The 17,127-nt window shown below is 50.0% G+C and overlaps 1 protein-coding gene across 1 annotated transcript in view; it reads right to left on the reverse strand.

Annotated features, from left to right (window-relative positions):
• Nucleotides 1–5,260: 5,260 nt before the first annotated feature.
• ADAMTS7 (ADAM metallopeptidase with thrombospondin type 1 motif 7) overlaps nt 5,261–17,127 on the reverse strand; it is a 46,895-nt gene continuing 35,028 nt past the window's right edge. The window contains exons 20-24 of the mRNA XM_042824216.1: nt 16,784–16,936; nt 16,013–16,186; nt 15,561–15,707; nt 14,927–15,086; nt 5,261–7,104 (exon numbers count right to left, since the gene is read on the reverse strand). Coding sequence (XP_042680150.1) covers nt 6,932–7,104; nt 14,927–15,086; nt 15,561–15,707; nt 16,013–16,186; nt 16,784–16,936 — 807 coding nt within the window. The 3' untranslated portion in view covers nt 5,261–6,931. The remainder of the gene's footprint in view (nt 7,105–14,926; nt 15,087–15,560; nt 15,708–16,012; nt 16,187–16,783; nt 16,937–17,127) is intronic.

The raw sequence follows: 17,127 nt of genomic DNA on the forward strand, positions 1-17,127 counted from the left end.
TGCTGCTTTGAGATCAGCACCTTTTTTTTTTTTTTTCTTTAGCTTAGGTTTGGATTTCTGCTAGAGAAGTTAACGTTTATTCAACTTGTTTGTTTCCAGTGAACACATTAAAATTGAAATGAATTCAGTGAACTGGGAACCAAGCGATTGGACTGGAGCCTTTACCGAGACCCCATTTTTGCTAAATGTCTGTATTGTTTAGAAGTACATGTTTCTGATTCTGGTTTCCAATTACCTTGAGGGTAAGTTTTCCTGTGGCAACGTGTTGCCAGTTTGATCCTGCTGTTTGTTGCAGCTTACCTGCAGCGTGGGACAGGAGAGAAGCCTGCAGCCTGTGGTCACTGCTGTTCTGTTTCTTTTTGCGGCTCCCTTTCTAATCTGATCTGCAGCATCCATCATGTTGTCAGCTGTCATGTGTTTTCTCTCTGAAGTCCCCCGGGGTTCATTTCCTGCTGCAGCTGTGGGTTTGACCATGCACTTACTTTCCCTGAAGAATGAGGCGGATGTTTCTCTCGCTGTCCTCGGGGAGAAGTGATGTTCAGGATCCACAGCACAGCCACAGGAGGGCCCCAGTGCTGAGCCTGTGTGCAGCTGTGTGCTGCTGGCTGGCAAACCATTCCTAGATCCTGAGGTGTTATCTGGGCAGTGCAAAGCAGCTTGTGCAACTGGTGTTCCCCCAAGTAAAGTAAAAAACGTGAGTTGGAGCCTTTCCCAAGTGGAGCTGTGATGACTGTAGCAGGCTTGTATTTGGTTAAACAGCGAGAAATCCTCAGAGTTCTGTGCAACATCTGTTGAGATTTCTGGGATGTGTAACCATTTTAATAATGAGCTTCATAAAGCTCTCCTGAAGGCATGAATGACTGAATGGGTTCCATCTAGGCTGCGTGTTATAAACGGTGGAGAAAATGTTCTCCTTGTAGAACGATGCTCTGATGGATGTCACAGCTGTAATCTCCCTGCTTCAGTGCCAAAGTCCCACTTTGGTCAAAATCAACAATCTGTGTATTTACATTTCAGCTGGAATAGTCTACCACAATATATCCTAAAAGAGGCATTTAGAAAGGTTTTGTATTGTTTTTTTTTCCCAGCAGGCTCTTGAAATGGCAACAGCTCCTGCCAGCTAAGATGAAGAGCAGAGGGAGATCTTTTCCTGTGAAAGAATTACATTGGTAGCGTGTGCTGTGATTCTCTTGGAAGGTCTGAGGCTTCCTCTGATGCACTAACATGGTGAGATGATGAAATGCTGTGTCGGCAAATGGCCACAAAGTAAAGGCACTTCATTCTCCAAGTACTTGGCGCCATGAGAATGTATTTCGTTTCCTCTGGAAGCATTTTTGGAAATTGTGTGTTTATTCACTGAGAATTTGTACATCGCAGTTTTAATCACTGCATCTCCAAAGGCAAACTTAGAATGGACAACAGCCCGCACTAAGCTCACTAAGAGACTGTTCTGAAAGCAGTGACATTCAGCAGTGAGCAGTGAGCATGCTTTGAGAATCTCCAGTAAGAGCTGACAAGAAGGAGAGCTTGTTTGTGAGTTATTTTAGCACGATGGTGCCTGAAGGCTCCTGCTAACTACTTTTTTACTCTACTTTTTTAGGCTCTTAAGAAAGAGACAGTAGGGGGTAATCTGCCATTTCAAACCTCCTAAATCATTCAGGATGGCCTAGGAAGGATGAGCAGCACCATGGCAGAGTAAACACAAAATGTGTTGCAAGCAGAAAATAAAATAGTTAACAGTCTTTAATTAATAAAGGATGCATTCTGCCAAGTTAATGGCCAGCAGCAGCAGCCTAGCACTTTCTCCAGGAATTTCAGAGCTGTTCAGCTGCTGGGCTGTGGTGGTTGTCGTGCTCCTTGCACCTTTGTTCTCGTTGAAGTCTCGGCAGGACTCGGTGTCACACATCATATCTGAAATGGCCTCAAGGCAATGTCTGCAAGTCTGTAGAGTCAGCTGAACAGAGTGAAACTTCACATAGAAATTGCCCTTTTAAAATTAAAGTTATGCTGACTTTATGAAATCAAAGGAATGTGTCGCTTTGCTCCTTTTCAAAAGGAGAAAAACAAAAGCAAAGGATTTTTTCCTAACTATTAATGGTTCCTGGAGAGAAGGAAACACATAGATAGAAGTGTTTTGGAAGTGCTTTCCCACGAGGGGGAGCGCTGAGAAAGGAACTCAGAGACGGGGAGCTTTGCAAAACCCTGTGCTGCTGCTGCCTCCGGTTTTTATTTTCCCTTCTTCCTCCTTCAGGTCAGTTCTCCCCTGCAGGGCAGCCCAGAGCCGGGGCTGGGAGCACTGCGGAGGGACAGCACAGCTCCAGGGCTGCTGTTTGCTGCTTGTCCTTGCTTTTGTGGGCTGCTTTACACGGCCCCAGATGTAAGTATGTGAACTTAAAGATAACTTTTTTATCAGAGTCCCTGCTTTAAAGCTGCTGTTAGAGACTGGAGAGCTGTCCCCTCAGCAACATCTCTTTATCTTCTCATTGCACATTTTACATTTGTTGCCTTGAAGCAGGAACTTTCTCAGGAAAGCTCTGTCCCTTGAGGACATTTACTTGTTGCCACCAAACATCCCAAAATAGCACACATGCCTTTTCTCTCTTTGTCTCCTGCCATACCAAAAGCCCAGCGTCTGATCTCTCCTGCTGATACTCAGGAGCTCCGTGGAAGGGGGCACTTTTCCTTCTGTGACATTCAAGGGAAGGAAAAAAAAAAAATACAACCACCTAAAACCTCTTACATGTTTGTGGTGTCTCAGGATACACCTGAGAACAGTGAATTTGAAGACAGATCTGGACTTGTGTGACACACATTCGGAGTGCTTCTGCCTGTGTTCAGCCCGCTGCAGGTGTACCAGGCCTCCCAGAAGTGAATTGTAAGTTTAGAAGTTCAGTTGCTTGTGATGCTGGGGGCTGTTTGGATGTGAGGGGCTCTTTGCACCACTGTTGGCTGGGTAGTTCGATGCAACCTCTGTGGCAAAGCTGCAGCTGGCACTGCTTTGATGGCTGTTGTTTCTGGTTTATTATTTTCTGAGAAGCCATTAATTGCAGCCTTGAAACACACAACTGCTTTTCCTGTGCCGTACCCAATTGTGCCACGGTCCAGAGGCAGCTGTTCGATAGAACAGCACTGATGTGAATGATGTGCCCTAAAAGAAGCCTCTGCTAAACAGATTTTCAGAGGGTGAGGAGGGAGAACTCTGCCTGCAGCCAGCACAGTTTGCATTGCACAGCAGCACTGTGCACTGTGTGCTACCAGCTGCAAGCAAAGCCTCCTCCCAAGGTCAGTGGGCTTCACCGGGGTAATTTCTGCTACAATTCCACCAGCTTCACGCTGATTTAAATGTAAGCGTATCCATGAGAAAGACCTGAAATACGCTGGGAAGAGGAAAAGGCATTTCTCAGGGAGGGAAATGGCAATGATTCACTTTAGAAATTTAATCCCAGCAGGGTTATCTCAATTCATTCCCTGATCCAATGCAAAAACGCTCCAGGTCATGGTTTCGGAGTCCCAACCTGTTTCATATAACCTTTAATTTAAATGAACAGCTCCTGGACTGTAATCAGATAAATGTGTGAGATTTGCACATAAATGGCACTGAGAGCCCAAGGGCAACAGGTGATGTTACTGCACTGCCTCTCCCTGTGTACACATGCTTGGCACCAAGCTGCAGCCCCACACTGCTGATGGGAACAAGGCAGTGAAGGCTGAAATATTTCATGCTGCTGCGGAGGCCTGCAGCTGTGCAAAGCAGAGAGAAGCCTATCTGTATGTAACTCTGTGTTTACACACAGATGTGAATAGGTGCACGAGGGCAGAGATGGCAGCAGCCTGCAGTCAGTCTGTGCTGCAGGCAGAGGATGGCATCGTTTACACCACGTACACTGAAATCTTCAATGGCACCAAACATTAAGACCAATTCATTTGGAACAGGAGATATTTTGCAGCTGTGCATTGCTCCAGTACTGGTTGGTGCTGTGATTAAGCTTGCCCAGATTTGTATAAATCCCAGCCTGCAGCACCCACTGCATTTACTCAGTGGGGAGGTGAACTGGCTGCAAGAGCAAAATTCCCTGCAGCACCTGACAGCTTAGCAGAGAAATCCAATATTCTTCACACTGGCCAAGTAAAACAGAGCAGACAAAGGTCAGTGAGACTTAAGAGTCCCACATTGGGAAGGTTCTCAATTAGTGGGAAGCCCGCCTTTACTGTGTGGCAAATGAAGCATACATGTTTTGCAGAGTTGGTCTTCAATGGGGTCTTTCTGAAGTAATGAAGCAAAAGTATCTTACAATGACAAATTGAATGCATCCTGGTAACCACATATCCTGTATCTGCAACAAAAAGCATTGCTTAGGGCTCTCCCTGTGCACGGCCTATTAATAGTGAGGGCTCTGGGAGGGGAATGCTGCCCAGCCCAACGCCTGCATGGGGTCAGTGGTGTGAGCAGCACCCAGCACTGCTGCTCTGCAGCGTCCTGGCACAGTGATGGCAGCGTGCAACTGCCCTGAGCTGTGCCTGCAGTGATGGATGGCACGCAGCCGGCCCCCAAGCTCAGCAAGCACGGCAATTTACGAGGCCACACCTTTCCTGGCGGCACCGGGGCACAAACAGTGCTAGGAAAATGAGTAAGCATTGTCAGATGTGCTAAGAGAAAAGAGAATCGTGACTCCGGAAAACTGAGGCAAGTTCTGGGAAGAAATGACACCTGGCACAGCTGCAGTCCCCAGAACTGCACACTGCTGGGTGACAGAAAGGGCAGCTCAGTGACTGCATCATGGCACTGAGTTAGATCAGCTACTTACACATAAATGCTTCACCTCCAATGTACTGAAATGCATATAGTTCAGGCAGAATTTACACAATTCTTTCAACAAACACCTGAATTTCAATGTATGCTGCCTGGACTGCCTGTGGTGTCACATGCAGAACGCATCTGGGTTTGCTTCGTTGTTATGGTTAGCTCTGCAGTGAATCAATTTGCACCACAAATCAGAGGCTGAAGCCTTTAGCTCCGGGAGCACCAGTGCTTTACCTCAAATCCACAGAGCTCCGATTGCAATCACACAAATCCCAGTTTCTATGGGCAGCCTTAAATGATTTTCAGATGCAAACTGACTGCTTCTCTCTGCTGCATCTGAGATGAGAGCAATCAAACCCCTGCTGCTGCCAGGACCTAAACTGCCTCTGCTTAACTGAGTTTTCAGTGAAAAGCCCTTTAGAATTCCCCAAGGAGAAGAGAAAATATGAAACCCTTCAATTTCCTTCAATAACTGTTTAATTTAACACACTTGTGGGCGATAGCCATTAAAACCCAACACGTTTACAGCTAGCTATTCCTTAGCAAAACCTAGGAGCGCTGACAGAAGCAAGGGACAGACGGTGCCAACCCAAAAGAAAACAGGAATGAACACAGGCTCTTAAAATGTAAAAATTTACACCACGTTGGAAAGGAATACAACACAAATGGTGAAGTCATGGCTTGTGTTTTACATGCAAGTCACAGACAGGAATTCCCCTTGTTACGTGACACAGTTCTGCAGTTGTTCCAGACAGTACAACTTAAGCATCCGTCTGCGTGTGACCACACTGCTCAATGCAATGCAGTGATGCTGGGCTCTGTCCTTTTTCCACTGAGCTCAGCACAAGCAGTGCTGTGTTCACAGTCTCCCAGTTTCTCAGCCTGCAGAGTAATACAGAAAGGAGTGCTACCAAAATGCACCCGCCCTCCTCCAGGAGCCAACCTAACAGCAAATCCTCCCTAAGGCCTCAAGGATTAACCTACAGCACTGCCGGACCAGCTGCTGGGTGCCTCTCATACAGTAGCACTTACTATAGTAAAAAAGAACCAACTAACTTTAACAGAAGTGCATCTACATAAGCAGAAAGGTTTTTAGCTTGGTAAGAGCACAGAAAAACACCTTAACCAACCATTAAAGTTCTGCAGTATAACTGCATGCCGAAATCCAGTTGTGTAAGTACAATTCACTTTGCCTTTTGGGCTTTCACAAGGAAGGATGTGGCCAAATAAGAGCAGTGTTTGCCATGCACACGCATTGCTCACAGCTGGGGCTAGAACAGCTTTCCATCTCTTTCACTGGTCCACTCAAGGGCCTACACTGTTTGACTCCAAAGCAATCTCTCACTTCATTCCTGCCTTGTATCCCCAGCCAGCCCCTCTGCTCCGCACACAGGTGGGGGCTTTTACAGATGAAGCCATCAGCACAAAGAGGGCAGGGCCCCTGCATGCACTGCAAGCCCAGGGCTTCTGGTGGTAACTAAAGCTGAAAGCTTTCTTCCTCTGATCTCTCTCCATTTCTTAAATTATGGTTATTGAGCTTCAGTGCGTAAACAATCCAATGAAAATTACAGAAATGGGTTGCCAACTTCCAGTCCCTTAAGGGGGGAAAAAAAATCCAAATGGTCAGCTGTACTGGTGGAATGATACTCATTTTATACACATAAAAATAACAATAGAAATCAAGAGTTCTGTGCTGGCCTGCCAACACCATCAAGAGGCTGAAAAATATCAAACGATAGCACCATTAGCATTTCTGAGAAGACTCCCCGCATAATTGCTGCTTGAAGTTTCCCTTCCCTAACATGCTCTCTCTGATTGCTCAGTGATGGCTGTGACCCTAACAGACAGCTATGCCCATTGTGGCACAGCACACTTGGTGAGACCTGCACCCCCGGCCCAACCAGACATACTTCTCAGAGGGACCGTTTGAGCACCGTTAAAGTGTAGCACAAATGAAACAAATCATGCCTTCCCTGTGTTTTGCAAGAGCACCGTGTGGATCTTGGGCTGCGCCACCCTGTGCAGTGACAGAGCAGCACGGCTGGCTGGTCCCCAGCTCCCTCCTGTGCCGCAGGGCTGCTCCCAGAGCCACCACGGGTCCAGGTGCTTTCTGGGCTTGGGATGGTCCTGTCACCTCCTGGAGGCCCGCTCGTCCCCGCGGTCCTGGTCAGGAGCCCCGTGGTGCCCGTGCTGGCGGCAGCTTTGGCAGCATTGCATGTGGACCGTCGGGAGGTGGCACCTTCCCAGCACCCGCAGGGTCTGGCAGAAGCTGAACGTCAAGCGGTCCCGCTCACAAACGAAGCCTAGAGGATGTGAGAGGACAAGGACAGCGTTACTGCAGTCCCACTGTGGCAGGCATTTGACAGGAAAATCAGCAAGCACTTGATAGAGACTTCACAAAATGCAGTCACCTTCCCCTCAGCACTGAGCAGCCATTGGTCCTCATTTCTAATCGCCAGCAGAAGCAAAATCTGTACTTCTACCTACAGCCTGCAGCACCTTTCCAGAGCAGAGAAACCACAATGGCAGAAGCAGGGCTGAGCCTGGGCCTTGTCACCACTGCATTGCACAGAGCAGCAGCCCCGGAGCCGGGTGTTCATCCCATCCAATCCTAGACTCCAGTTCAGTCTCAGTTTGTGGCCAGCGAATGCAACGACGAAACTGCAAATGTCTTCAGCGCCGTGTCGGGGCCTGGTGCTGCCAACAGCAGTGGTTGAATGTGGCTCTGCAAGCTTTCCTGGCCACACATCTCCCAACAGCACCCCAAAGCCCTCACCTCAGCGACAATTCATTTCTGTGTTGTGCTTAACTTGTTTCATCTCCTTCCCTTCCTGCAGGTGTCTCACAAACCTCCATGCTGTTCTGCAGACGGGCTTTGTTTTGGGAACTGCTTCTCCCCGGCCAGCTGCAGGAGCGGCGACTGAGACACGCAGGGCTTCCTCTGCCAGCAGCCAGGGAGCACTGAAGGCAGAGTGACACAGCCAGGTGCTTCATCCACTCCTTGGCTTCTGCCCACAGAGACTTGGCCTGAAAAATACCCTCACACTTTGCATGCAAGTCCCAGTGCTGAACATCCTGTGGAAGCTGCAGGAATCGGCCCCAGACCGGGCTCTGGTGGGACAGACCCATCTCCAAGCACGCACTGTTTACAAGCCTGCATCAGGGGTTTGCTTCAATTCTTAATTTCCACCTTTTCCAGTTTGTATGAAAACAAGCACTGCACACTGCTGAGCCTCTAGCATCTCACACAGCAGTGTAAAACACTGAAATCACGTCTGTTCTAATTTCATCTCCTGTAGAAGTGATTAAACACAATGACAGCCCTTCTGTGGAAAAGGGCAGAGTGGCTGCACCCAAGTCCAGCAGCCCTGTGCTCCCCGTCCCTGCGCATCTCCTGCCCAGCACACACAGACGACCATGGGGTGGCCCCACAAAAAGGCCGTCTTTTCTCTTTCCCTAGGCACTTTTTGGCAGGGAATTGCCAGCGGTGGGGACAGAGCCAGGCAGCTCTGCGAGCACTGCCCTACACCATCTCCCTTTGGTGAACAAAGGTCTTCGTTTAGGGAAAGGCCAACGTCCCCATTCCCACCGGGAACAATCTGGTCCTTGGTGCTGAGAGCAAGGGACACAGCAGATGCAGAACAGTGTTCCCCTGCTTTTGGACTTCAATCGCAGCCTTCAGCCTGCCAGCAAGGTCGTCACTATCCTGCTCTAAAATTAATCTTCTATTTCAGTAGAGGTATTTCCTCTCTTCCTCTCTACCAACAGCTACTTCTGCACGGCAGTAGTGTCTGTGCCCTGAAGGAAACAATTAATGCTGATGCTGCTGCCTGCTGGTGCTGCCGGCTCCAGCTGCTGCCACCAACCCGTACCAGCACTAGAGCTGGCCCTGTGCTGTGCTCCTTGCCTGGGTTTGGGTCTGTTCTGCACAGCATGACGCAGATTTCCAGGCAGAGCAGAGCTGATGAGGAATTGCTGGAAAGCCCTGAGTGGCTGTGGCAGGGTGCAGTGCACAACCCCAGCTCCACTTCAGTAACAACACCAAGAGCACTGGAGCTGTTAGGCAGAGGGGAACGGCTTGCTCATGTGATGCTCCTTTGATGTCAGTCACAAGAATTGGTCACAAGCATCCCTGCACCACAGAATTCCTTTCACTGTGAGACTGCTGGACTCACAAATGGGTCTACAGTCGTGTTTGCAAGTGCTGCAGGTCACGGCTGCACTGAGCAGTGATTCAAATATACCTTCAAAGTTTCTGATGGGAGATGGAAGCCTCAGTTTCTGCTTGCAGAAAGCCCTCCTGCCCCCAAAGCTTTGTGCTGGAAATAGTTTGGGCACCTGGCTGCCACCCAAACTGCAGAGCTGCACACAGCCTCAACCATCTCAGCTGCTGAAATCCCTGCACTAGGGCAGGACTCAGTGATCACTGACCATCAGCTGCAGCACGGCTCTGGCAGCATGGTGTGGGCTTCCTGCAGCATTCACAAAGCTGTCGGGTTGGCTTGCTGGCTTGGATAGCAATGCTGAGCAGGAGAGGTGGAGACAACAGCTATGGCCCAGGCAGGTGTGGATGAGATGGCATGCTCCACGGGGCTGGCTATTTGCTGCATCTAACAGTGCAAATGTCACACCAGTTAAAACCCCAAGGGGCTTACAAGAACTCAGTTACTTCTGTGGCATTCTGGAGGCTCAGCCCTGCTGTGGGAGTTGGTGCTGGGCTGGGATGGCCCTGCAGAGCGCTGGGAATGTCAGTGGGCAGCTGCATGCCTTGCTGTGCTTGTTGCTGTTCACGAGCCTTTTGCTCATACAGCCTTCCTAGAAAGTTATTTATGGATCGCAACCAAGCTGCCTCCTGCCTGCCCTTGCAAGAGCTGTGAAGGTTTTGCTGCTGGAGCTTCTGGCTGGAGGGCAGCCTCCCAGGGCTGTCGTTTGATCCCCTTTCCAACAGGTCAGTGCCCTGGCACGGGAATGGAAATTCCCAACACAGCATCTGTGCTCAGGCAGAAGACCAGCAGCCCCACCAGGCGAGGATTCCCTGGGTAAGCTGAGTTATGTGCAGAGCAGGTCCTGCTAGAAGACACAATCCAGGGCGGGCTTGCAGAGTGGGGATTCTGCTGTTCCTTCCTGACCTCCCGTCAGACCCTGCAGCAGGGCTACGGTTGTCAAAAGCATTTTTATAAAATGAAGTGGTGGGGCGTTGCTGAGTGCTGGTCGCTCAGGCCCCGCAGTGTCCCAGCACACAGGGTCAAACTCAGTGTGGAACAACTTGGCTGAGCCACGATTCCTCCCTGGACAAGGCAAGCTATAGCCAGCTCTTCATTTTTCAGCTCTTCAGAGAAGGTCCCTGCAGATTTGGTTCAATTTTCATTTAATCCTTCTACTGTTATTTTTGTCTATTAACAATTTTTTTTAATGATCCTAACACTTCATCTATGAACGCACTTCAATCGTCAAGCTGATGCCAAATTTTACTCTGAAGAAATAGCTTAAAGCAGGGCTTTTCAAATCCAGGCCAAGTCAGCACATTAGAAACTGAAAACCCAGAAATTTGTGGTTGTTTTTTTAAGTTGACGTGGAAGTCACTTTACATTTCATTTAAGCTTCTGCCATACAGAGCTAAGCACTTACTTTTATGCTGGTGAAAAACAAACTTCCTGGTACAGATGTTGTAAAAACAAGGCAAGGTTGGGCTCAGAGCTGAGCCAGCAAGACAAGAGCCCTGAGCCTCTGACCTCTGGCCTGTGGGATGCTCTCAGAGCCAGGTCCCAATTTAACAAACTTTATCCCTGGCTTCTGCTCCCAGGGCTGCAGACCCTCAGCTGGCAGCAGCAGATGCTGAGTGCAGCAACATGAGTGTGGCCAGCGTTACAGACTGGTGAGCATTCACATGCCATGGTCTGGATGCTGTCTGTCCCACCCACACCTCAGTTCCCTGCACGTAATGCTGGTGTGGCACAGTCACCCCCTTCAGAGCCCCAGCGGGCAGCACGGTGTTTCTGCAATGCTGGGAATTGCACCAGTGTCAGGAAAACAGGTCACTCACTTCTGTGTGAGATGCAAAGTTAAATCCCTGGTGCTACAGTATGTGCCCAGTCTCTGCTCCTGCAAAGCAAACCTGCACTGCTGCCATCACCCATCCTGCTGCCCCACATACTCTGGCCATTCATGCCAAGGTCCATGGAACTTTAAAAGCTTGGAAAATGGGGAGAGGAAAGCTGAAAGCCCCCATTATTCAGGTGCTGGTGCTCGAGTATGGTATCACTGTGCAAGGATCACCAGCACCCAGCCTCGGGATCATGGACAGGAGTGAGCAAACAGCCGTGCTCACCAGGGGGGGAGGAGCAAGGAGCCATTTGTCAGTCTGGATCCGACAGGGAGGAATTCTCATTTCCCAAGAGCTGATATAGAGCCAAGACTGGAGGATTTTCCCTACACTCACAGAAAACAACTGTGCTGTCTTTCACTTCATTCTCAGCAAAAAAAGAGAGGGGGAGAAAAAGCCAACTCTACTTAAACACATTTCTGTACATGACCTACAGCTTCCTCTCCAAAAGCTGAAGACACTTATAACACACAGTTGGCAAGGCAGGCAGGAACATGCAGCCATTTTGCATCTACAGACTCACTGATTGCTTTGCTTTTATTTTTTGTGCAAGGGGATTAGGCAGAGTAGTGGTGCTGGGCTGATGAAGGAAGCAGAAGGTGGGGGTGAGCAACTGGGAGAGCCAATGCACGGCTGGGTGCTGCTGACCCTGTGCCCATGGGGAAGCACTCCTTCATTTCAGCCCTTGCTTTCCTTACTTTTATCACCCAGAGCCCTCACTGTCAGTGTGTATTTCCTGGTGCTGGAGATGAACAGGCCCTTTTGCCCCCCCTAACTGCTTGCTCTGGACAATGAACTTCATTAAAGTTAAAAATTCATTTAAGCTTCTGCCATACAGAGCTAATTACGTTTATGCTGGTGAAAAACAAACTTCCTGGTACAGATGTTGTAAAAACAAGGCAAGGTTTGTTTTCAAAACCTTCCATCTACTTGGAGATTGCCAAGGAGGAGAGAGGAGACGCATCTTCCTCTCTGCTGCTCAGCTCAAGGTTATGCATGAAGACTGAGAATCCTTTCCAAAGCTCCACTCTCCACTGACTGCTGCTGTTAATTAGCAATAAATAAAGGGCACTTAATGGCAGAGCCTCCCTCTCTTGCCACCAGGACACAGACTTACATGTGCAAATGACAAAAAAATTGGAATTTGCTGCCGTTAATTCCAGCATGTATCCCTTGCGGACAAACTTAGCAGTATGCAGAACCATGAATAATTTCGTTTCCCTACTCAAAGCAAGAAGAAATAGGATGTTTAATTGCCAATTAATCTTGAGGTGACTGGAAATACAGCCAAGCACTGGATAATGAGCCTGGAGCACAGGCGACAGCAGGCTGAGAGCACACACAGATCTGCCGCTCCTCGGGCTGCTCCTGGGGCACAGGCAGAGCCCACTCCTGCTGGCAGGAAACCTATGTTTCACTCCTATAGGAACCACAGCCATGGCTGCTTTGTGCAGCCTTGTTCTTGGGACAGCTGTACTCCTCGCCTTTATCCCCTTCCCTCTCTGGTATTTCTGATTTGAGATATTTCTGGGGATCAGTCGCTTTGCGAATGTATCTCTGCAGCACAGCCCCTGCATCGTCTGTTTTCAGCAAGTGGGCAATGGCTGCTGGGGGAGAGAGGGAGCAGTGCCAGCAGCACACAGTCCCCTAAGGGGGGCTTGTGTTTAACGATGTCCTGATGGACAGGGCATGCTAACAGCAAGCTATGCACTTTGCTCCTCGTCCCCCAGCAGGACAGGAGTGCGGACACATCCCAGCTGTGGCTCCCCACCCTGGTGTCTGCTGCCCTTCCCTCCTGGTGCTCTTTGCAAAGGCAGTCACTGTGTTTTTTTCCTGTTTTCTGAGCTGCAAGAAACGACTGAAATGATCTGGTAACAGGCATGGCTGATGTGCGTGCAAAAGCTTGGGGTCAGTGCATAGGCATGGATGGAAATCAGAGAGCTTTCCCGAGACAAACGCTGCTCTTATCTTGCTGGCAGCCACGTCCACAGTCCAGCAATTCTGCTCCTGCTCTTATCTTCTAGAGAGCACTGCCAGCAGCACAGAGGCGTCCTCCAGAACAAGGGGCAGCAGGGCTCTCCTGGCTGCCACGTGAGGAAGCAAAGCCCAGCAAAGCACCAGCAGATCCTACGCAGCCCCTGGGTCCTGTGCTGTGCCAGGGCACTCAACCAGGGACAGTGACCATTCCCACTCACCCTCAGTGGCTCTCCTATAGGGTCCCCTTCCTGCTTCCCCAGGTTGTCTCCCAGACACAGGGTGACTGCCCGTGGTTTCAGTTCCTCCTCAAGCTCCATGATGCCTCATGCTCAGATCTGACGAGGATTCTCCTGCTGTGGCATCACAGATGTTTGAGTTCCTTGTTTCTGTATGGAGTAAGAAGGCTGTCCCCAGCTTTGCTAGGACACTGTGGGGACAGACCTGAGGGACTGGCAGGATCAGTTGCTGCCTGGGAGCCATCTCAGGACACAGCCAACCTTATCTTCTGCACTCACAGCTGGATGCAGCTGTAAAAGTGCAAGAACATTTAAAAATAACTTCTGTGTAATCATCAATTAATTTATAACCCAGTGACGAAACTGGATTCTGGTTTTAATTAATTCCGACCTCCTTTAATTGAGGAGAGAAGATTGCCGGTGAGATGTTTGCTTATGTCTAATCTGTTCCATCTCCTTTAAAAATCCATCTGATTATGTTTTTAACATTTAAACTCTGCTGAGGGTATTCACATCTTTTAACGAGAACATAATTGTTCCCAAAGATGAGTGCATGATCTGGTACCAGTGCACTCCGTGTTACAGGAGATAGAGGCTCCTCATCCTTCTAACGTAAACACATGAATCACCACAGCCCTCATTAATCTTGTGCAGTAAAGATCCTCTAGAGCTCAGGAAAGGGCCAGAGTTTACGTTCATGCCTTTTCTGGGAGCCTCTGCCTGTGGATTTACACATCTGTGATTTCCTGCCATGTGAAAGTTTTGTTCCTCCTCATAGTTTGGCAGGAAATGTTTGTATTTCCAAGAGGCGTTTCCTGCCCTGGGCCACAGCCAGAGCATTTATGTCATTTTTAATCCAGAATTGTAACATTTATTTGTGTGCTTCCTACACATCTAAGTGGTTATTCTGGTACAGCCTTGAATATGCCGAGCATCGACACAGCTCTCATCACCAAGCCCAAGTGATGGGAATTTTCCCTTGACAAAAATAGCCGGAACTACACATCATTTCTTGACCAAACCTAATGGCTAGGGGCTGCCTGGAGGCTGGACAGAGCCACAAGTGCTGCTGCCCTGCCCTGCCCAGCCCCACAAGAGAGCTCAGCACATCAGAAGTTTCTCGCTGGACAGACAAAAGCTTTTCTCTCCAGACAAATTCAAAAGATAAGGCTGATTAATAATTAACATGTTAATATCAGTGACATCTAATCCCCCCATTGCACTGCTTTTCCTTTTAAGAGCTCTTAACTCTTGTGGTGCACAGGTATTTCCTGTAACTCTCTTGTCTTTCTCCATTTCAACTTCTACCAGTCCTACATAATGTAAAACATCAACCCCAGCCTCAACCCTGAGCATTGAGGCAAGGCAGCCCAACCCAGATGCACACTGAGATGTGGTACAAAGGCAGTTACACTTCTTGACTCCAGTGGGAGTATCTGTTGAAGACTGCCTGGAAGGCAGATTGGCACTGGCTGTGTGTCTGACTGGTAAGTGTCAGGTAATTAATATCAACTAGCATACACCACTGGAGCCAGAGAAACTCAATAAAGAGAGGATTTGATTCTTATTCTGTTGAAGCTGGTAGGATGTTTCACCTTGAAACAGGCACGGATCAATGACAGGAGGACTCGAGTGCTGCATCACACTGACCTGCTGGTGCAGGTTTATACAACACTCACAGCCAGGCTGCCAGAGCAAAGCACTTGCACCACACAGCTCAACAAGCACTTGGGGAGCACCAGCACATTAAAGAGAAAACATCTGGTAACCAGGAAGGGCAGAAAGGCCCGCGGGGCATCGCTCACTCACCTGCCTCGGTGCCTTCGCAGTTCTGCAGGTTGCACTTCTGCGTGCTCTCGGGCCACGGCTCGTGGTCACAGAGGCTGCTGTCCTCCTGCGCCTGCCCAGTCTGTGTGTCGATGCACTTCACCTGGCGCCGCTGGATGCCTCCTCCACAGGGCACTGAGCACTGCAGGAGCAGGAAGCTGTCAGCCCCAGGGAGTTTCTGTGTTTTTATTGCAGTAGTCCCCAGTGTGGGAAGATTTCTCAGGTTTTTATTGCAGCATTCCCTGGTTTAGTTCGGAGAGTTGGGGTTCTGCCCGAGGCCCTGGCACTGCTGCTCAGAGAAACTGTGATGCCCCAGCCCTGGAAGTGCCCAGGGCCAGGCTGGATGGGGCCCTGGGCAGCCTGAGCTGGTGGGTGGCAATCAGCCCACGGCAGGGAGTGGGGTTGGCAGTGCTTTAAGAGCCCTTCCAATCCAACCATTCTATTATTCAGCGCTAGCAATGTTTTCGTATATTGCTTTTCTAAGGAAACTAGGCCATGCAACGGGCACAAAGACCTGCTCAGCCCAGGGCTCTGCTGAGCAGCTGCAACAGCGTAGCCAGGAGGACACTGATCACAGAACCCACAAGAGAACTCTGTCCCCATCCCATGTGCTCACCTGTCCCCAGGATCCCACCACCCATTTGGTGCAGGGGTGGCTGTTGCAGGGCCGGGTGCTGTTGGGCCGCAGTGTCTCATCACAGTGGCCCAGCTCCGGGCACGTCACCAGGCGCTCCTGCTCCCCTCCACCACATGGCTCCGAGCACTGCAGGGACATCAAATGGTGGAACTCATTGTATTGGTTTCTTAAGGAAAAGAACTGCAAAATGCCCCTACCGATACATAAGCAAACACAAATCCTGCTTCCAGTGTTAAGCAACAACTTTGCAACTACAGCCGATATCAGCAGGTGGTTTCCTTCTTGACAATGGGTGCTCTAAATTGTGAAGTTTTCCAGAGCATGGAGGAGACAGGAGCTCTGCTGCAAGCACCTATTCCTGCACTGCAGATCCTTAATAGTCACCCTGACCCGCTGCCTCCCTGCCTGCCCAGCCCAGCCAGCAGCCCTACCTCTCTCCACGAGGACGTGTACCAGTCCAGGCACGGTGCGTTCTGGCAGGGCAGCTGCGCCGGGGGTTTGTAGAGAACAGCCTGGCAGTGGAAGGGCCGCAGCAGCCGCTGCTCTCTGGTGTCAACGCAGTGCACATCCCGAACCTTCGTGCCCCTACCACAGTTCTTGGAACACTGGGTGAACAAAAGGCACATCACAAGGGGGGCTGGGGCTGGGGCAGTCCTCCTGGAAAAGGGACCGAAGACATACTCCGCCTTGGGCTGGCTTGAGTTAACACTCAACTTCTTTTCACCTCTTTCTCTAGCCAAAGCTAGAGAACAGTGCGTGGAGCTCTGAATCCGTCACTACCTTCTTCATGAAACCAACTGGCTTCCAGTTGTAACAGCAACAAAGTCTTGGCATTAGACAAGTAGTGAGCTCCCATCCACACATCTCAGAGATTGAGGCTGCCCAGAACAACAGGGGTCATGCCTCACTGTTTAATTTAGGGGATTCCTCCAACCTAACTGCAAACACATCCTGCTACTGCAGGTTCTCAACTGCATCTTCCAGATACCTTCAAACCTTTCTTCAATGAGTTTTTGTGGCCCCAGCTTTTTAGCCACCTCAAAAGCAGAACAAATGCAAACTGAGAGGAAAGCAGCAAAAGCACACACCAGCAGCATGCAACTCTCTATCCACTAGGCAGGTACAGCCACTTTCCTTCTCCACGCATTACCAAGGAAGACACTGTGGAAGGAGAGACAGGGACTGGGTGCACGCCTGCTTACCTTGCTCCAGTTCCCCACACGCCAGGATGAGCACGGTCTCAGGGAACACCTCCGAGCAGGGACGGGTTTGCTGGCGGCGGCGCAGTGCTGCTCAGTGCCGGTGCTGCAGCGCACGCTGCGCCAGATTGCACCCACACCACAGGTGGCCGAGCACTGCAAGACACGGGCAGCCAGTAACACACCTGGGGCTGACAGCAGTGCGCTGCTCAGCTCACAGCTGCTGTGCTGGTGGAACCAGACCGTGCCACGATGAGGCACGGCCATGGGATGGAAGGAGCTTCGCAGTCTGCGGCCAGCAGCACCTGCGCTAAAACTCCACAGCGGGAGGCAGGCAGACCTCTGTC

The sequence above is a fragment of the Centrocercus urophasianus genome, unplaced genomic scaffold, assembly GCF_019232065.1.
Source record: "Centrocercus urophasianus isolate 14NV4802_14NV808 unplaced genomic scaffold, USGS_Curo_1.0 seq_23, whole genome shotgun sequence".
Lineage (NCBI taxonomy): Eukaryota > Metazoa > Chordata > Aves > Galliformes > Phasianidae > Centrocercus > Centrocercus urophasianus.